General features: G+C 46.7%; 1 protein-coding gene across 10 annotated transcripts in view; it reads left to right on the plus strand.

Moving 5' to 3' along the window:
* Wwox (WW domain-containing oxidoreductase) overlaps nt 1–21471 on the plus strand; it is a 913078-nt gene that overhangs the window by 44991 nt on the left and 846616 nt on the right. For 9 of the 10 annotated variants that reach the window (XM_006531510.4, XM_006531512.3, XM_011248556.2 and 6 more), the window contains exon 5: nt 4273–4379. In XM_006531510.4, the coding sequence (XP_006531573.1) occupies nt 4273–4379 (107 nt within the window). Of the gene's footprint in view, nt 1–4272; nt 4380–9236; nt 9409–21471 lie in introns of those variants that run through there. The other variant, XM_006531515.4, reaches the window with a different exon arrangement.

Genomic DNA, 21471 nt, shown 5'->3' on the forward strand with positions numbered 1-21471 from the left:
TTGTCTTTATTTATTAAAAAGCAAGTTACAGGATTATTAGGGTTGCAGTCTAAGAGAAGGTGGATTATTCGAGAGCTCCACAGCATGGCGGCCCATTAGCAGGCTGCACGAACTACCCATTCCTTAGTGACTGCGTCTGGGATGCAGAGATGACCAGGCATGGAGACAACTGTTTACTGATAATCTGGAGAGCTGAATACAGCCTCAGCATCTGCCCGGCTTTGCATCACTGTGCCTTCCTTTCCACCCAGAAATAATACATTTGCTTTAGGGTACCACACATCCTAAATCCCAACGCTTGGGAAGTAGAGTCAGAAGAACTGGAGTTTGAGGGCAGCCTGGGCTACATAGTGAGTTTCAAGCCATCCTAGGATATATAGCAAGAACTTGTCTCAAAGCAAAATGGTTCCCAAAGAATGCCTGGGGACTGTGCTTGCCATAACTGATTTATATTTTAATATCATTTACACGATTAAAATATTTCTGTGGTGGTGGTACATACCTTTAGTCCTCGGCACTCAGGAGGCAGAGGCAGGTGGAGTTTGAGGCCAGCCTAGTCTATAGAGAGAGTTCTAGGACAGCCAGGGTTACACAGAGAAACTGTCTTAAAGCACACACTCACATATTTCTGGTCATTGAGTTGACATGAAAATTTAGGAGGGATCCAGGTTTTGCCATCTTCTCAAAGATCTTATGGGCACATCAGGTCCCAGGTAGCAGATGAAGGTGTTATTGGCCCGTTGGTGCTGCTTTCCTGCAGACAACAGTGTTCTATCCACCTTAGCTTCTAAAATGTGGCATTTTGGAGGCTGGGACATGGTTCAGTGGGTGGAGGTACTTGTTCTGAAAAACCAGAGTTCATCCTCAGAGCTGAAGCTCAGTCCCTGTAGCCCACAGTGGAAGGAAAGAGCCGACTTCTGAAATTCGTCCTCTGATGCCCATATACATACATGTGTGCATCGCATCTCCACACACATCCATACACCAATAATAAAAAGATTAAAACATTCTCTGATGTCCACACACATGCATGCATGCACGCACATATAAACACATCCATGGAACAGTAATAAAACAATTTTTTAAAAAGGAACTGTGCATTCGCTTGGATTTCCTGTAACTTTAGAAAGTGAGGTATGGGGCCTGGAGGGATGGCTTGGGTGCAGAGGGTTTCCTGCTTTCCAGAGGACTATGGGTCAGCCCCTAAGAACCCTTGTTGGGTGGTGCAAAACCACAGCTAACTCCAGATTTGTGGGATCTGATGGCCTCCATGTACCATACACATGAACCATGTCCATGCACAAATGAACATACACAAACACATTTGCATTAATATAAAATGTATCTATAAAATACATATCATTTTGCCATTCAGAGCAGTGGCTGGGTTTTCAACTCCAGGACAAGATTTATTCTTCCTCTCTCTCACCCCGTGCTTCTCCGTCTCCATGGTTTTTTCTTTTTAGATGATTTTGACATGTGGACTCAATATCTTTACATATGTAGACTCTTTACATGTGTAGAATCTTTCAATTTTCCAGTTTATCCTTGTGACTTTTTTTTTCAGAAGTGTTTCCCTAGGAGTTTTTTTTTTTTTTTTTTTTTTTTCTTGAGACAGGGTTTCTCTGTGTAGCCCTGGCTGTCCTGGAACTCACTCTGTAGACCAGGCTGGCCTCGAACTCAGAAATTCGTCTGCCTCTGCCTCCCAAGTGCCGGGATTAAAGGCGTACACCACCACGCCCGGCTGGAGTTGCCTTTTAAACCTCATGAATTTATCATCTTAAAATAGTCAAACATTTCACAAAATCTTTTTAGGGTTTGTGGGTATGTATGGAGTCCTTTTAATATTTTTATCTAATTTTAACATTTTAAAATCTAGGAAAATACTATACAGGAGCTACACATGCCTCTGTGTGTGTTCGGATGGTTTGGAGAGGACTCTCCACGAAACCACCATTGCAATTTACAAAGACTTTATATTTTAAAGATGTTTTTATTTTTATTTCATGAATATGAGTATCTTGCATATGTATGTATGTATGTATGTATGTATGTATGTGCATATATATATATATGCACCATGTGTGTGCCTAGTGCCCCTGGAGCTCAATAGAAGGCACTGGGTCTCTTGCAACTGAAGTCACAGGTAGTTGTGAGCTGCCGTGTGGGTGAAGGGCACTGAACCTGGGTCCCTGTAAGGGCAACCAGTGCTCTTAATCCCTGTTTATGTACTTTTGCACTATGTTTATTAGTGTGAGAGTGTGGGTGTGTGCACATGAGTGCCGTCGCACATAAGGGCTAGAAGACGACATTGAATCCCCTGGGTCTGGAGTGACATGAGTCTCTGAGCCTCCTGAGGTGGGTGCTGGGAGCGGAACTTCTCCGTCCTTTGGGAGAGCAGCTAGGGCTGTCCACCTCTCTCTCTCTCTCTTGCTCCCCTTTCCTGGAGATCGTAGCCATTACTGCTTTCAGCCACGATTTCTGATAGCATCGAGAACGGTTCTTCTCTCTTCTGGCCTTTCGTGACATCTGGTTCTCTTGCTTGTCTCACAGTTTCAGGCTCCCATTCCTAAGATTTTACATGAGAATATGAGATGGTTGGAGGGGTAACTAAGGTTCCGATGGCAGGCTCCTTCCTCAAGGAGCTTTGTAGTTTGATAGGGACAGGCTACTTTCATCCATTCAGGAACCCAAATGCCCGAGGCTGAGCTTCCTGAAAGGCTGCCCTGACTCTGGCTCTCCCGTGAGACAGTAGCCCTGGCATATCCACCAGGACCCTTCCTTTTGATACATTTACATCCTTCTCTGCCAGTCTTCTGTCTCTTGTCCACTGCTCTAGAACTGGAAAGGGACTGAGTGACACCCTAACATAGTCCTGTTATGTGCTGCCCCGCCTTCCCAAACCTTGGCCTCCAGAGATTGTAGCATACTTCTATGATATTTTCAGAGAAGGACATGTGTGTGTATATCTGTATGTGTTTGCATGCATAGGCCGGTGTTCCCATGTAGGCATATGCCTTCACACACACACGCACAAAGGAGTGTGTGTGTGTGTATATGTATATATATGCTCAGATTATTTTCTAGCTCTGTGTATGTGTGTGTATGTGTGTGTGTGTATGTCCGTGTGTATATATATATATATATATATATATATGTATATATATATATATACATATATATATATATATATATATATATATATGTATGCTCAGATTATTTTCTAGCTCTGTGTGTGTGTGTATGTGTGTGTGTGTATGTGTGTGTGTGTGTGTGTGTATGTCCGTGTGTGTATTTATATATATGCTCAGATTATTTTCTAGCTCTGTGTGTGTGTGTGTATGTCTGTGTGTGTGTGTGTGTGCATGTGTGTGTGTGTGTGTATGTGTGTGTGCATGTGTGTGTGTGTGTATGTGTGTGTATGTATGTGTGTGTGTGTATGTGTGTGTGTGTATGTGTGTGTGTGTATGTGTGTGTATGTGTGTGTGTGTGTATGTCCGTGTGTATATATATATGCTCAGATTATTTTCTAGCTCTGTGTGTGTGTGTGTGTATGTGTGTGTGTGTGTATGTGTGTGTATGTATGTGTGTGTGTGTATGTGTGTGTGTATGTATGTCCGTGTGTATATATATATGCTCAGATTATTTTCTAGCTCTGTGTGTGTGTGTGTATGTGTGTGTGTGTGTGTGTGTGTGTATGTGTGTGCATGTATGTGTGTGTGTGTGTATGTCTGTGTGTGTATATATATATGCTCAGATTATTTTCTAGCTGTTCTCACCAGGAAGATAAGAAGGAGGGCCTAGGATAGACTGCTACAATTGCTGGATTTGTAAGTTCTGGAAACACCCATCACAGAGTAGAATATGGGGGCCTCATTAAACCAAGGGTCTAGTCATGGTTGGTAGTGAAGCATCTGGCGGTGGCCTGAACTCTCTTGGACTGGGCCTTCTTCATCTTTGAAATAGCTGTCTCGGTTGGGACGGCTTTCTCACATCTTGCCGTTGGCCTTCTCTGTCAGCAGGGCTCTGCTGTGCATCTAAAGTAAGATAGTTTCTCTATCTTGTCACTAAAGCCACTAACACTCCAATGCACAGTCTCGCCCTCTGAAAATATCTCCTGACCTGTCCCAGTCCCCTGGGGCACAGAGCCACCTCTGGTTGAGCACCGCTCAGTCTCGTCAGTGCTGTCTACTGTCCACTGACATGTCCCTTCGTGACCCACACATTGCCACCAGCGTTGTTTCTAATGTGGACTTTTTCTTCTCACCACAGGGTTCGAGACTGCCAAGTCCTTTGCCCTCCATGGCGCGCATGTGATCCTGGCCTGTAGGAACCTGAGCAGAGCCAGCGAGGCCGTGTCCCGCATCCTGGAGGAGTGGGTAAGCGCTCTGCTGCTTTGTTTCCTATCTGTCAAATCCAAACGTACCCCGGGCTGAGTGCACAGAGGTTTCAACGCTGCATGTATAGTTCGCTGCTCTTGGAATAACATCTTTGCTTTCTGAGTCATCTTCACGCTGTTTACTGTGTGAAGGGGAGGGTGAGTGGGACGGTTATTACCCATGCGTTTGTTTACCGTTCACCGCCAGTGTCACTCTCTTTATTAGGAGACTGTTTACTTATTTAACTCTTTCATTAAGAGAAATGAAATGCCCGTGGGTACAGTTGGGATGTGTCTGCTCACGTGACATTGCTTACCTGTTTCTGTAGCCATTTGGTTGTTTTCCTTTTGACGGGTTTTATACATGGACACAGACTTCAAAGGGTCCTCAGAGAGTCACAGGGGAGCGAGATGGGAACACCTAGATGAGTCTTGTTTTCCTGTGGAAAGAGAAGGTACAAAGTAAACGTCTTCCCTGGACCCTGAAAGGTGCACATCTTTAACTATTTCTTGTGTGCCCCTCTAGAAAAAAGGTTTCGAATGTATGCAAGAGTACACATATGCTGATCCGCATTTTGTTTGGCTCATCTAATACACTGCGTCATCTTTCGGTGAGGTGAAGTCTAAGTAGCCTTTGGGCTAGGGCTTTGCTCGCTAGGTACAAAGAGAAGGGAGAAAGGAATTTTAGTTTTGGCTCAGGTGTCAGCCTAGAGCTGGCCCACCCCTTTGCTTTTAGACTGGGGAGGAAGGAAGCCAGAAAGAGGGAGAGAAAGAGAGGGTGTTGGGGAGGGAGGGAGGGAGGAAGAAGGGAGTTGGTGGGGGACTGATTGGGGCTTCTGTGTATCCTCTAGGACACCTCATGCCCTAGTGGCCTATATTACTCAACTAGGCGTCCCTCTCTAATTTCCAGCACCCTGCAGCTGTACCACCCGATTCTTCTCAGTCAGTAGACTTGCCCATCCAGGAAGTCAGAATCTTTGTGACCTAATTTTATCCCCCAAAGCTTTACATATGACCACTGCTGCATTACGGAATAAGTCTTCATATGTGAACCTCTGGGGGGGGGGGGCACGGTACCTCCAAACCATACAACTTTATTTTCTTTAATGGTTGTATGCTATTCCAGTGTGTGCTTATATATTAAGTTAACCACGGTCCCGTTTGGGGCTCAGAAAGTTTGTTAGCGTTCTTGTGGGAATGAATACAAGTGATGTAGTGTCCTCTATCTCCTGCATCAGACTTTCTCATCAATTCCTGTGAAATTAGGTCTAAAGTATGTGAACCCTCTTCAGCATTTAAATCTATGACTTACCCCTGGGCTGGAGCCTTAGCAGTGAGCTCCTCTCATCACTGGGTTACATATGCAGGTAACATTTTTACATATGCAGTTGTTGCTGCATGTCCATTCCTGTCGGTTGTGTGCAATAGCTTACCTGGTGTCTGGAGGCTGATTAGACTTCTCAGATCTCACTTGATTGAATGATGTGTCTCGGGTTGCAATGGTTCCACTGACTTCAGTGATTCTGCCGTTAGCACCCTGCACACAGATCTTAACCTCGGAGCTGGTCTCCAAAGCGGATGGTGTAGCTCAGTTGCTTCTCATCTTTGACCTGATCTTTCTCTTAGACTCCACCAATGGGAACAGACTGATCTGTAGCTATTCAATTTTGATATCTTAAATCTATCTGTCCTCTATTTTCATCTATCTATCTATCCATTTATCATCTATTTAAATCCACTGTCTATCTCTCACCTACCAATTCTGTATTATCTTAATCTGTCTGTCTGTGTCTGACTGTCAATTATCTATCATCTATCTATCAATCTATCTATCTATCTATCTATCTATCTATCTATCTATCTATCTATCATCTATCTATCATTTGTCTGTCTACCTACCATCTATCTGTCTGTTACCTATTTGTCTCTTCATTTAGCTATCATCCATCTTTGTTGCCATCTCTCTTGTTTGTTTGTTTGTTTTTATTTTTTTTCCAGGTAGGCTCTCACTGTGTAACCCAGGCTAGCTTTGAACTCACAGTAGTCATCCTGTGTCTGTCTGCTGAGTTCTGGAATTATAGGCCACCACACTTGTCCTGATTCCATTACCATTTGATACACAGAGGCAGAAATTCTTGGATCTACCTCGGGCAAGTCTCTTTAGAACATCTGGCACATCTCTAATGAAGAAGGTTTAATGAGATGATCTCAGAGACCCAGCGTGTACTCTCTCCTCCCTTCATGTTAAGCCCTAACGGCGTCCCCGTGAGCCAGATTCAGATGATGGGAAATATCACTGTGGCGTTTCACCAGACAGTTTCCTGATGTGGAGTGGCAATCCTAGAGGAATGATTATCTGGAAACATTCAAGTTAGGGACGTGGGAACAGGAAACACCAGCGGAGACGAATGTGTCTCTTGCAGTTTCACACACTGAAATCGCATCCTAGAGGGTTTGGACTATAGAAACTCAGCCCTTTGGTCATATCTCACCAGTGCACTTGTTTTCTGGGTATTTCTCATTCCCCCAAGATGGTGATTATGGAGGCCCAGATTTAGCACTAAAGCCATGGTTACCATTCCCTGTCACTGCCTTCCCTGTCAGTGCAGTGTAGAGACCCAATCCTGTTACCTTCTTTATGTTTGGCTCCCCACACCTTCCCCCCATGCTCACCCTTGACATTGCTGGTCTGATTTTCTTCAGACTCCTCCTGATTTCCCGTCTCTGCACAGGGATATCACCTGGCATTTCAGTGAGGATTGTCAAGGTCAGTTTAATCCACTGCAGGTTTTCAGTCTGCAAGCCAGCTTGAATGTGATCATACTTTACCTGGGATGGACCATATCTGTACTTGGCTGGGGATGTGCTAAGACATATTGCTACCCTGTGGGAGGTTCTGAGTGGTCCAGGGTTTCTTGTTGCAGCAAGAGCTCATTCAGAAGTCCCCGGGCATTTTGGCTCCAGATTGCCCCCCAGGTGCCAAGGCTCTGTCGGCATCTTTAGCTTAGCTCTGGAGATGGAACTGGTTTCTTCATCCGCTGGGCTTGTTCCACCCAAGGCTTTCCCATCCAAGTTCCGCTGCATCTTCCAGGATCTCCATGTTCCCAGTGCTTCATGTCTGTGTCTTAGCCAGAGGAAGGTTTTTTTTTTTGTTGTTGTTGTTTTGTTTTTTTTTTTTCTCAATTCTCAGTGTTGGGGCAGCTGACTGCCCTCATTCACGGGATTCCTGTCATAGACTGTGTCCAGGCATGGCCCACTACAAAGAACAAGCCTAGTCTTCATTAGAGGAGCCGAGGCACAAGTGCCAAAGATGGGCAGTGCCCAGAGCCACATAGCTTGTGAGCTCAGGGAAAGGGCCCTTGTTTATGCCATCTGCCTTGAAGATCAATCACTTGGTTCTTCTCCCTCTTATCTGAGTGTCGCATACTTAAAGTTTTACAGTCTTTGCTTCGGATGCTTTGGTGGCATCCAAGTGGTTAGTTTCAGTCATCTTTAGAGAAAGCAACTGGTAAACATCGACATCAATAAAGCCACATCCCTCCTCCCCTTCCTCCTTTCCTTCTTCTCCATAGGGATGGGGTCTCAAACTGTAACACATTCTAGCTGGGAACTCACTATGTAGTCCATTCTGGCCTTGATCCCATGTCTCTCCTGCTTAAGTCCCTCAAATGGAGAGACTACCGGCGTGCACCACTAGATCCAGCCTTGGGTCCACCAGGGCCTAGAGCTGATTTGATGTTGAACTCACTAAGGACCGACGTGAATACAATCAACCCTTTCTTTTTGTGACAACCTAGAACATCTCTGGACATATCCAGATGCTTTCTAGGAATGTTGCAACCTATTTCTGGCTAATGGTTACAGAAAGATATTGTAGGGCTGGAGAGCGAACTGACTCTAATTCCAGGATCTGGGAACCCAATACCTTCTTTTGGCCCCTGGGCACCTGCATTTGCATGCATAAACTTACATAGAGGCACACAGGGATACACAATAATAAGAAATAAAGATAAAGCTGTAGTATGTTGGCAAACAGATACACACTATGACCTTGGGGAAATGTCTGAACTTCTGGAAATTTCAGCATCTCCATCTGTAAAATGCAGAGTACAGTGTGGGTTTCAAGGCAGAGGTGGTTTGTGGTAAATACAGGACTTATGGGTAGGTAAAGTATTAACACATGGTGGAGAAAGATTACGTGCTCAGTGCCACTGCCTTGGTTAATGACAGTGATGGAGTTATTGGTTTCTTACTTACACACGGAGCAGAGCGCATCGCAAAGCTTGCTTCTCTCACCCTCCACAAGTGACCAGAAGGGGAGCTATAAGGACGATGTTTACCAACACGGTTGAGGTGGAGTCACGATGAATTGTTTTCCCAGCTTTTCAGGTCTGGACTCCCACAGTTTGATAGATGCACACTTAGTCGGTTGATTAGTGTTTTCCAGTGCACTTCATATTAGCACTCAACTGTCGTCTGAAAAGTGGTCTTAATTATTTACGTGATTGCCCTTCCCTTTGTATTAACAAAGATCTGCCTTTTGCACATATCCAGGAAATGCTATTCAGTCACCAGGAAACTGGAAGCAGCGGATACTGGGAAGGGAGGGAGGGAGGGAGGGAGGGAGGGAGGGAGGGAGGGAGGGAGGGAGAGAGGGAGAGAGAGAGAGAGAGAGAGAGAGAGAGAGAGAGAGAGAGAGAGAGGAGAGAGAAGAGAGAAGAGAGAGAAGAGAGAGATTAGTGATGGTAGTGGAATGTGGCAGAGAGCACACATGTTGGCTTGATGGAAGCCACCTGATCCAGAGCTAAATCACTCCTGTTCTCAATGGTGTGGTTTCCAGGTCTGTTTATCTCCCCAGAGTGAAGATGCACGGGCATTGATGGTGCTGTTGAGTCCTGACAGTCTTCATCGTGGACATCAGAAGGACTTCGTGCCTGCCATGACGTTGGGCAAGCAGCACTGGCACTTGGCTTAGATTTTTCTTTTTTGAGACAGGGTTGCACTGTGTAGTCGTAGCTGGCCTAGAACTCATGATGTAGATCAGGCTGCCCTCATGCTGTCTCTGCCTCCTAAACGCTGGGGTTAAAGGTGTGTGCCACCACCTGACACAGCTGAGCCTTCAACACCACTGACTCCTTGTTCTCACGCTGTATAGTAGTAAGTGTGGGGTGGTGTGGGGTACTCAACACAGCTCTGACGAGTTCCCCGGAAATCCAGCAGCTTTCTGGCTACCCCGGAGCCACTGGGCTGGTGGAGCCTCCTCGGTGCTTGTGCGGATTTTCCCTTAGTCCCTTTTGATAGGAAAAGCTTATACTTGGCAGTTTGTTTTTCCAGATGGAAGGAGTGAGAGGTGATGTCCTCTCATGCAACGTGAGCACCTGTAAGTGTGTGTGTGTGTGTGTGTGTGTGTGTGTGTGTGTGTGTTGTATGTGGGGTGGCTGACATAGAAGCTTTCTACCCAGGTTAGTTGCTTGCCTTGGAGAACATGATTGTTATCTGAGACAGTCCAAGGTACAAAACTCATCCTGTTGTTTTGAATGTCAGCTAAACAAACCCACAAAACTATTAGTACTATCACTAAGCGTCTTAGTTAAGGTTTGATTGCTATGAAGAGACACGATGACCATGGCAAATCTTATAAACGAAAGCATTTAACTGGGGCTAGATTACAGTTTCAGAGGTCTAGTCCATTACCATGATATCGGGGAACATGGTGACAAGCAGGCAGATATGGTGCTGGAGAAGGAGCTGTGAGTTCCACCTCTTGAGCTTCACTCTGCAGAAGGAGGCTGTGAGCCACACTGGGCTCACAGTAGCTAGACAGTAGCTAGACCATATGAGACCTCAAAGCCTGCCCCTACAGTGACACACTTCTTCCAACAAGGCCACACCTCCTGAGAGGGCCACTGTCTTTGAGCCAACCATTCAAAACTGTGGGTCTCTGAGGTCCATTTCTTTCTTTTTTTAAATTTAATTTAATTTTTGATTTATTTTTTACACTCCATATTCCAGTCCCCGCCCCAACCATCCACCCCCCCCCCCCGTCTGTTCCACATCCTCCCCACCCCCTGTCTCCACGTGGATGCTCCCACCATCCACCTCATCTGACCGCTAAACTCCCTGGGGCCTCCAGTCTCTTGAGGGTTAGGTGTATCATCTCTGATTGAACCCAGACCTGGCAGTCCTCTGCTGTCTATGTGTTGGGGCCTCATATCAGCTGGTGTATGCTGTCTGTTTGGTGGTTCAGTGTTTGAGAGATCTCGGGAGTCCAGATTAATTGAGACTGCTGGTCCTCCTACAGGATCACCCTTCTCCTCAGCTTCTTTCAGCCTTCCCTAATTCAACAACAGGGGTCAACTGCTCCTGTCCATTGGTTGGATGCAAATATCTGTAGCTGGCTCTTTTAGCTGCTTGCTGGGTCTTTTGGAGGGCAGTCATGATAGATCCCTTTCTGTGAGCTCTCCATAGCCCCAGTAATGGTGTCAGACCTTGGGATATGAGGTCCATCTCTACTCAAGCCACCACAGTTAGTTACTAGGAAAAGTCCATCCTAAATCAGCCCCTGGATTTTCTCACTTATTTGCTTTAAAAGTTGTTTTTCTGCACAGTATTGGATTTCAGTAAATAAAATATGATATAAACAGTTCTATGAGCCAACAGCAGCTATGTAAACTTTTTGCTTGAGCCAGTAAGCATAGCGCTCGCAGCAGAAGACCAGGATGAAGTTCTGCCCTGGGACATTCTCACATGTCGTTTACTGTCATCTTCATATGATATTGAGGTGTCTGTCTGTGCACTAGGTGATGTGCTTAGCATTAACAGTGAGGCACATATACCACATGATTAACCCATCTGGCTGCCAAGGCTTTTGGGGGCTGGTTAAGAGGTGTGTAATTCCTGGGGGATGAGTGGGGAATCTTGAATTTGAAACTGCATCACACCAATTCTTAACCCTTCTGATACCTAATCTAAAATTCCTGGTGTGTGTTGTTTCTAAAGATTGGCCCAAGTTTTCTTTATTCAGCTGTCTGTCTGTCTGTCTGTCTGTCTGTCTGTCTGCCTGCCTGCCTGCCTGCCTGCCTGCCTGCCTGCCTGCCTGCCTGCCTATCTACCTACATGCATCAGTATTTTGACTGTGAATGTCTGTGTGAGGGTGTCAGATCCCCTGGAACTAGAGCTATAGGCAGGTGTGAGTTGCCATGTGGGTGCTGGGAACTGAACCTGAGTCCTCTGGAGGAGCAGTCAGTGCTCTTAACCACCGTATGTGCCTATCTGTGTGTGTGTGTGTGTGTGTGTGTGTGTGTGTGTGTGTGTGCATGTGGATGCACTTGTTTATATGTGTGAGTGCAGGTGCACGCGTGCCATGGTACGTACGTAGAGGTCAGAAGACAGTCGTGGGTATTGGAGCTTGCCTTTCACTTGTTGGAGAAGGAGTATCTTATTTGCCACAATGTGAGCCTGGGTAGCTGGCTCAGGAGCTTCTGTCTCTAATGCTCAGTGGAATTCTGGAACTGCCCATGCTTCCATATCTGCTCTCTTGTGGGTTCTCAGTATCCCCCCTCAGAACTTCATGGCAGCAGGGAAAGCCCTTTAACCCCCGAGCCATCTCTGGTTCTCTTGTAGGGGAGAGTGACCTTGAACTTCTGCCCCCTGCTTTGCCCTCTCATGCATTTAGATCACTGCCTTGCATCATCTCATCTAGTTTTTCGGGCACTAGGATTGAACCTAGGCCTTCCTTCATACAAGCCGGCAAGCACTCTCTCAGCGGAGCCACACACTCCTCGTCTTGACGAGGCTTGTTAAAGAACTCAGCCTGATACTGTACTCTGAGTCAGTGTCTCATGATGGGAAACGTGTCAGTAACAAGAGGGTACCTGTGGTTACCTAGGAAGGAACTTCCCTAGCTCTTTGTAATCCGATGTCATTGATAACTGGGTCAAAGGAGACTGCATCTTCCTTTCCGCCCCCTCCCTTCCTTGTTAAGTGCTATGTAGTGTATTTACCGGTCTGCCTAAGTTGCCCATTTGACCTTTCTTGTCACAGGCCCAGGAAAGACTCTTTATCAGTTAATAAATTATTCATCCCCTCGTAGACATAATTGGTTGCTAAAATATTCCGAGTTTTCTCTGTCTTCAGAATGTCTGAAAAATTGTGCCTGGTCCTTCTCCTCCAACTTTTCCATCTCATTTCTCATTCTGAAAATTCTGCGTTGACTTACTCTTGACTGTATCCACCATTCTTTGATCACCATTTCTGTATCTTCAGTTTTTTTTTTTTTTTCTTCCTGGCCATCCCTGGCAGTCTTGAACGGAATCTTTTCAAACTTTCTATCCATTATAACCATTAGATAACAAGGGCTGTGGTTCACCGCAGAATTTTAAAAGGATGAGCAGGAAGCACAGGTGGCTCGCTCCCAACCATCACCCCCAATTGTGTGCAGCCCAAAGAAGATCCATCCTTTCAATAATGTGGGCTCCCCTGGGTTCTTATTAAGCAATTTTGACACAGTCTGAAAAGACAGATTTCATCTTCAGATGGTATCTAGCCAGTGGCTGCAAGGCTTGCATCTGGCCACTCAGCTTTTAGCCTGTTATTTAAGAGGGGAAAATATACTTGAAACTGTTTTTCATGTTTATTATGGGGCATTCAGAGAGCCTCAGATGTAGTGTATATTCGATTAAATAGAAGAGAAATAGTCACTGTGCTGATAAAAACTGTCCAGGCAAGGACAAATAAGAGATCAGCGGTACTGAAGGTGGTGTCCCAGGCTGGCCAGCGCATAGGGCAGAAGGCCAAGGTTAACCCAAGAGAAGTATTTACAACAGAAATACTTCAGGTCCTTTCTTTGAAGCCCTAGAGACTTGGGATCAAATTCTGACACAAACAGTTGCCCACTGGCTCCCCTGGCTTGTTTCCTGTAGAAATGGCACAAGTGACAACTTTCAGGGTCACCACGAGGACAGAGTGCAGCCACACAGAGCTCTCCTGCATGGAGCCCAGCGTGCTGCAATGCAGAAAGCTGTGTGCACCATTGTCCAACACAGATCCCTGAACTAGACAGATGCATCTACGCATCTTGAAAAAAGTGTTCTCCCCTTGTTCTAGTTCAGGCTCCTCTTAGAAAAATGCCGTAGGCTGTGGGCTCAGGCAGGATCCATTCCCAAGCATTGCAGAAGCTGGAACTCTGAACGCTGTGCTTGCTCGCTTAGGTTCTTGGTGAGAATTGTCTTCTGTTTTATAGCTCACTATGTCTCCTCATGTTAAAGAGCAGAGAAATAGAAGAGACCGGGAGGAGGGGGAATAGAGAGAAGGGAGAAGGAGGGAGGCGGGGCTGAGGAGGAGGGGGCAAGGAAGGGAGGAAAGGAGGGAGGGAGGAGGGGGGAGGGAGACACTTCTAAGCTTTTCTCCTGTTGGATCCCCTTGTTTCCCCAGCAGTGTTAGTCAGCACTGAAATGCTCTGAGATGAAAGTGGATCCTCTTCCATCCTTAGGAGGTAGAGAGGTGATTGTTACTGGTGTAGCCTTGAGTGACTTGGAGCAGGGTGGCCTTGCATAGGCTGGGGTTAGTGCTGAAGAGAAGTGGAGCCCACAGAGGCCACCCCTACCCCTAGGGGATTCATGAGACCTGGTGTCTGTCCCTGTCCCTGTCATCTGGGGGATGTAGATGCAACCGAGTTTTGAGAATTATGCAGAAGGAGAGCTTGCAGGTGTGTTGTAGTGACGTCAAAGCCTATAAACCAGTTCTTTGACAATTCTCCCTTCAAGAATGGAGCCTGGTTATCCTTCACCCACGTGAGTTGGGGCTGGTGAGTGTCTCAGCAAGGTCCCTGTGCTGGTAGTGATGGAGGGCGACCCCCAAGAAAGGTGAAAGTTCCCGAAAGGCATTCTGGTGTCTTCTTTGCACACTGTCTGGTGTCACTGGATTTGGGCTACCATATTAGGAGCCATGTGAAGTCTTTGCCATCACAATGCTGGTTTGAATCCACTCAGAACCCTCTGCCCAGCTCAGCCTTCTGTTACCAGCTACTACCATGGTCCTTTAGATTTACATGCTAAGTTCTTCTTTCAGAACCATCCACCTGCTAGAACATGTCCCAGAGACCTGCTAGATTTGATTAGATACAGAATGTGTACAGTTTTCGGTCTTATGCTCTTGGGGAAAACATTAGTAAGGAACACAGGAGCAGTGGCCTCCAGGGCAGAAGCCATCTCTGGGACGGACTGGACCCTGCGACCCAGTGAGCTGCTCAAGGTGAAAGACTTCCCGGGTGGCCTGCTACAGCATCCCAGGTCAGAGGCCTCCAGCTTCGCTGTGGACTCTCTTCTTCATGGGTCACGCAGTCATCCCATTCTGGTTCTGTGTGAATTAATTAGAAAGACCTCCCTCGTAGTGAAAATAGCATCTCCTCCCCTGAACCACCAGACAGAGGTCTGAGCTCCTTCCCCAGAGCGCTGTTGGCTCCTTTCTCAGAGCCCAACTAATACGCGCATCTCTCAAATTCCCTAAATAATAAATCCAAAGTTATTGAAGCTATCAGGTTACCGAGAGTTGGCGGTGAGACTGCCCCTTCTCATTTCTTTGCAACCCTTGTCCCTCTTTTATTATTGAAGCTTGGGACGCTCACAGTAAGGCGAGGCAGCTGGGGAACCCCAACCCCTGAATCTTGCAGCAGGCAGCAGCTGCGGGAGCTCGGGCCTGCTTTGCCTTCCCTGGAGTTAATGAATCAGCACGCATCAAGGGCGCAGTCTGCCTTTAAGTGATGGAGGAACACCACATTTATTCACTCAACAATTCTGGGATCTCCAGTTGTTCCGACTACGAGGCAGTTCTGCAACCCGTTAGGCCGGGAGGAACTTGAATGCAGCTTTGTAATAGCTTTGTTGTTGTTTATTGAGAGGGACTAATTAACTTTGATTATTGCACTAATATTATGGCACTTTGACAGCCCTTCAGATTTATGACTCTGGGAAAATAAACAAATGAAATGCAGGTGCTGGAGCAGAAAGACTCAGTCATTACTGAACTTTAATTACTTGGAATGTGTAGCCAGGAGAGAATTGGTTGATGAATTACAGGACGCTTAAAACCAACCCCAAATTGAAAGCAAAGAGAAGACAGAAATGTAAGCATCAAGGAGGCTGGAAAGGTGCTGTGTTTAAGGTGGGGAGAGCAAGGACACATCTGGACTGCTCTCTGCGGTGTCTCATTGACCAATCTCGGTGGTTCCCAGGGCTGCAGAAACTCACAGAGTGCTTCTCAAGGCTGAATCAGGATCACCCGAGAACATGCTAGACACGCAGATTCTTGGGTCCTGCCCAGAACCACCAGTTCAGAGTTTCTGGAGATGGGGACTCAAGGAAATCTGGGTACACGCAGAAGTCGATATAGACCACCACCTGGTTTCCCACTCTGTTTTTTTACTAAGAGAGTAGGCGTACACTTTTGTCTTTACTTCCAACAGTTAAATATTGTCCTAGCCCAGATCCTGAGCCATCCCAGAGATTTTCAGCCCCGAGGAAGCCCCTTTACCTTATACTCCATCTTACCGGCCCTTGGTCAACCCCTCTGAAATTGAGAATCATAATAGTAAGAATGGCAGCTAGCATGATGCTGTAGTCGCTGTGCTAAGTACTTCTAGTCCTTTCCTTTAGCACATGTTAAGGATGGACCCATCCACACATTCAGTTTCATGAATTCTGGTTTCCTGAAAAGATCTTAAGGCACAGAGGTATTCAGGATGTGTGCGAACTCACACAGCAGAGACACCACAGGCATGAGGGGCTTTCAGGGCAGCGCAGGAGGTATTACCAGACACTCATGGGAAGAGCAAGTGGGCGGTCAAGGTTGCTAACCGAGTCATGGACATTGAAACCCAGATAGCACAATCCCGTGCGTGTTTACCTTTGGAAAGGTGTCCAGCACAAGGTATATACAACCAGACATTTATAAAGTTTTGAGCTTTGTGAGTTGATTAGCCTGTTGATATTTCAGGGGTCTCCAGTTTTTCAGCCGACTTCTAGCTTGTTCAAGAACACGTAGCTATTTGTGGAATGCTGTATTACGGTATTTAATCCCTTTTGTTGGACATTACTAATCCTTATTGATTATAAGTAGCCAGCCTCCCCACTCAGTGCTGGTTTGGGGAGGGATGACTGGGATGGGGAGTGGACTAATAAGCAAACATCCTGGAGGGACAGGAAGAAGAACCTTCACATAGAAAGATTGGCTCCAGAGGCTGCACTGAAGAGCAGAGGGGATGGAGTAAAGAGCTAGCCAGGCATGGTGGAACACACTGGTAATCCTAGCATTCAGGAGGCTAAGACGAGAAAATTGCCACAGTTTACACAGGGATCTGAAGGCCAGCGGGTAGATTCCATAGGCCCGTGGTCTTCACATGAGTATAGGTAAACAGGGAGAGCAGGGAGTTGGATGGTTATTTTGTTCTTTGCCTCTGCTGGGGTTAATTGCATCAGTAATTGTTTTTAAATGCCGAAGATGTTGCTAGAGTTTGAGAAGGCAAGCATAAAACCTCTCTGGTTTCCCGTTGCTCAGGTCAGAAGAAACAGCAAGGTTTGGCTGCGTGTCTAACGTTCCACTTGTTTCTTGGTTAATAAGTGTTCAATGTGACAAATGGTGAAGTTTGCCCAGATTATATGCACGCACCTGTGTGTGTATACAGACAGACAGAGGAAAGCAGAAGAAAAGAGAACATAAGTGAGCTGGCAACACAAAGGCAGGACAGACAGACAAAGACAGGGAGACAAAGCAGAGCTGCAAACTTTCCTGGGAGCCTCTTAAGGAGAGCTCTCCTGGACTGGCCTGGGCCAGATGAGGGAGCGGGCTCACTGTGTCTTATGTCCCCTGGTCATTTCTTGCTTAGAAAGGAAGAAATTAGAATTGTTGAGCTATGATTTGTTTTAATCAGAAAGAAATTGTCTAACATAAATCTCTTCTCGAGTGCTGGAAAAGCCCTCAAGCGTCTGGGGGGCAAATATCAATACTTTGCAAAGGAGGAATGATTGTTCCAATCCGTGGCTTAATTGAGTTTAAACCTTAATGAAAGTCAGGCCAGGGCAGGCAGCACACACTGCACACACTGCAGCCTGGATCAGCAGCGGGATCTGAACCAGTGGGGGGCGGAATTTAGGGCGCTTCCAGTCCTTTGCTGCTGATGCTATGTTCTGATTGGCTGGGGCCACTGAATCCCAGATAATACTTTGTCTTCCTATGAAGAGAACACATTTCTTTCTTCCTGGATAGTATAGCAATTTAGTTTAAATTATAGCTTTCCCCCCCCAAATTGGAAGCATTTGTTTATGTTGGATTATCATTCCCCAAGTGAAATTTCATTGATGCCATGTATAATTAAATATAGGGTTTTTTTTTAAAGCATAGTATATATATTTAAATTTGTAAGTGGACAAACTGGAGTATATGAAGCCTTTACTTAGGAAGAATAAATGGCTCTCAAAGTCAGCTCAGTAGTTGTTGGAAAGGATTCATTTAGTGTCCACACATCTCCATCTGTTGGGCACCAGGGTGGGTTATCTGGGAAAACTGCAAAGCCTGAAAGGGTTGGACCATAAACTACGTTGCAGGTCTAAGCAACAGACCCAGACTACGGTGTGCCTGAGTCTCAGTCCTGTTTGTACCACACGAGAGCCAGGCTTCCTTCACTTCCTGTTCTGTCTGTGACATGGGGTGCCAGTAGTACCCAAATAGTACCCAACATCGGCTTGTGAAGATCAACTGTCATGTCACTCACCAGGAACGTAGAATGATACCGGAGTACTTAGAATGGTTTGTGGTGTAGTATCCAAGTGCCAGCAGAGACAAGAAACAATTGAAAGCCAACCCAGTGGGGCTGGGGAGACGCCTTACAGCATGCGGACATAAGTTCAATCCCCGGAACTTATATTACAGAAGACTGGGTTTGTTGTTGCACACTTTTAATCCTGGCTCTGGGGAGAGAGAGAGACAGGCAGATCCCTAGGTCTCAATGGCCAGCCAGCTTCACCTACTTGGCAAGCTTCAGGCCACTGAGACCCTGTCTCCAAAAAAAAGGTGGATAGCGCCTGAGGAGGCTCAGTCACGATCATCTTCTCTATCCCACTTGCACTAGTGTGTGCACATGTGTACGTGTGTGTGTGTGTGTGTGTGTGTGTGTGTGTGTGTGTGTATACTCCACATGCAAACAAGATAGAGTCAAAAACCCCTACTTGTGGCACACATGCAGAATGGCCTCACCTGCTTGTCCAGCTCATGCCTGGCCACTCAGCCATTCTGCTCCTTGTTCAAGCTGTATCAGAACCACTGTGTCGCCCAACCTTCCCACCTCCCTGAATCTTGGCACAGACTGCTTCCTCAGCCTGGAGGGATCACAGCCAGCGTGTCCACCTACCATATGTCCCTGTGCTCCATGAGTCTCTGTTCATGCCCGTCTCTTCTCCAGAGTCTCCCCAGGATTCTCCAGGATGCTATTCTGTCCCCCCCCCCCAATTCCAAAAGTACCTGTCATTCTACCCCTCTCAGCTGGGTACTGTGCTGAGCACTATTGGAGAGATCAAAGCTTCCTGCTTCCCAGGAACTTACAGAATGCATTTGGTTTTGTTTATTTAACTTCAGATTGGCATATTCTAGCTTTACATGATAAGGAGTTTCATTGTGACATTTCCACACAGACATCTAATGTACTTTGTCACAGTCACTGCCCCCTCATCCCTTCCCCCACACCTCCCTATTCACATTCTCCAACATCCGTCTTTCACTTCCACGTCCCCTTTAGCGTTCAGTTTTTAAATTATGCATTGATTGATTACAGCATTGATCCCATTGTGTATCGATCGTTTGTCGGATGGGCTCCTTATTTAGTGAACAAATACTTATCGACAGCATCTGTGCGTGTAGTCTACTGGATTGTGAGTGTGTGTGTATACACCTCATTGGCCTCGTCCTCATGGAGTCTGAGCTACAGTGACAGACATGTAAATGAGTAATGGTATCCAAGACACTGGTTACTGCATGTGTGTGTGTATGTGCGTGTGTGCATGCATGCATATGTCTATCTGTTTGTCTAGTATGAAGGTAGATGGGGTTGAGATCTGGTTATGTCCCAAGCTCAGTGTTACTTGTGCAAGGGGCAGGTGGGTTCAGAGCTCTGTCACCTAGCGGACATTGAACTTCTGGTCTTCCTATTTCTGTATCTCCCCAGTGCTGGGATTTTTAGACGTGCCCCACCAAGCTAAACTGGAAAGATGAGTTTTATTTATTGAATGATTGATTTTTGATGCTGCTAGGCCAGTTAGTGGTTAAGAACAGAGGTTTGGATTTAGACCAAGGTTGGCCGGAACTCTCCCTGGCTCTACATTTCTGTAGTGGTGTGGTAATCTTAGCTCTCAGTGGTCCTCCATGTGCCCTCCATCTTCCTATTGCTTCCCTGCATCACAAGATGATTGTCAGGTGTAAATGGGACAGCAGTGCCCTGCTCACAGTGCTGGAAGCCCCTGTTCGTCACCTCTCCATGCTCTGCTCGTCTTCCCTCTCCTCTTCCCAGCAGCAGCCCCTTCTGCCTCAGCAGGGCCGGCCTCAGGGCCAGACACAGCATCCTCTGGGTCCGTCGGCTTCAAGTTCAAAGGAAAGCTTCCTCACTGTGGTATTGGATTTTGCAGGATGGTGACAGCTTCTACAAACCTCTGGTCCGTGAGCCAATTTGGAGGAAATTGAATCATTCTCTGCGCCTTTCGGCTTCGTATCCTAAAAAGCCCGAGCAAACACTCTGGGCAGGCTTCAGCAGCTTCACATCCAGGGCTCAATCACAGCTTCAAAATAAAAACATCCCTCATTGCTCTCCGCCTGTGAAGCTGGCTGTGGAGCCTGTCACAAACCTCGGAGCTACAGATAACACCCCTTACCCTGAACACACACCATATCAGAAGGTCCTCGCAGGCACAATTCACTTAGCGTGCTCTGTGTGGACGAAGGCTGGGGGTGGGGTGGGGGTGGGGGTGGGGGATGGGAGCTGTCAGGAGCAAGGGCTCTCCTGCGCCTGTAGCTCCAGGGAGGCTCTGTCTACTTACGTCTCTCTCAAAGTGCTTTCCTGTTCCAGCCTGGGCAAGCAAGCTGAGCTCTGCAAGGGTGGCGTAGCCCTTTGGCATCATGGCGGAGCCACCAGCCTCATTACTCCTCAGCAAAGAGCCCTCTGTAGAAATGGCAGTGGATTTTGTAACTGGCAGTCTCGAGTGGTCCATGATTCGCAAAGGATTTATATGTGAAGGGAAACGGATGGATTAAAAATATTAAACAGTGTAGCCAGGACCCGCTCGGATGAATTGTTGGGATCTATTTTCTCCTTCTACTCTAAACATATGGCATGAATTTTCCACCCTCATTACAGTTGCTGCGAGAAGGCAAAGGCAAATATTGATATTTCATTCATGTTTTACGGTGAAAACACTGTTTGGTTTGTTTATACAGTTTGACTATCACAGTTTTTATGGTGAGCAATGAAACCACTGTAAAGCCAAGCCTGGGTTATATAGCAGATGCGATAAACCCTCACATTCAGGGAGACTCCCCGGATGGGATAGCTAATGTCACATGTCCAGAACGAACAACTGAATTGTGGGTCAGGACAGGCTAGTCAGGACGTAATACCCAACAGCCCCTGTGGACCCTCTACAGCATAAAGCTACCAAGGTCTCTCTTGTCTAGACTGAATCTCTAGCCAGTGTTTCTGGGAGTGCCGTGGGGGGAGGGGGGCGGGCTTGCAGCCCACATAGCTGGATGCTATGCACAGGAAGGAAGAGGCTTGCTGGTTTGTATTGCAGCCAAGCTTCTGCTCCCAAGTGAGACCTGTCACCAAGGCTCATGTCCCATTGGCCCGTGTGAGTGTCCACATTCCCAAGTCTCGGGATTACCTGCTGCCGTGTGTACGTGGACAGGGGTATATGGCTGGGATGTCGCAGATCAGACTGAGGACTGCCTGACACAGCTACACTTAACGCAAGCCAAGCCCTTGTGTAGCTATTGTTTTAACTGATTGTCTGCTATGTGTGTGTGTGTGCAAGTATATGCCTGCGAGTGTGTGTGTGCGT

This window comes from Mus musculus, chromosome 8, assembly GCF_000001635.26.
Source record: "Mus musculus strain C57BL/6J chromosome 8, GRCm38.p6 C57BL/6J".
Lineage (NCBI taxonomy): Eukaryota > Metazoa > Chordata > Mammalia > Rodentia > Muridae > Mus > Mus musculus.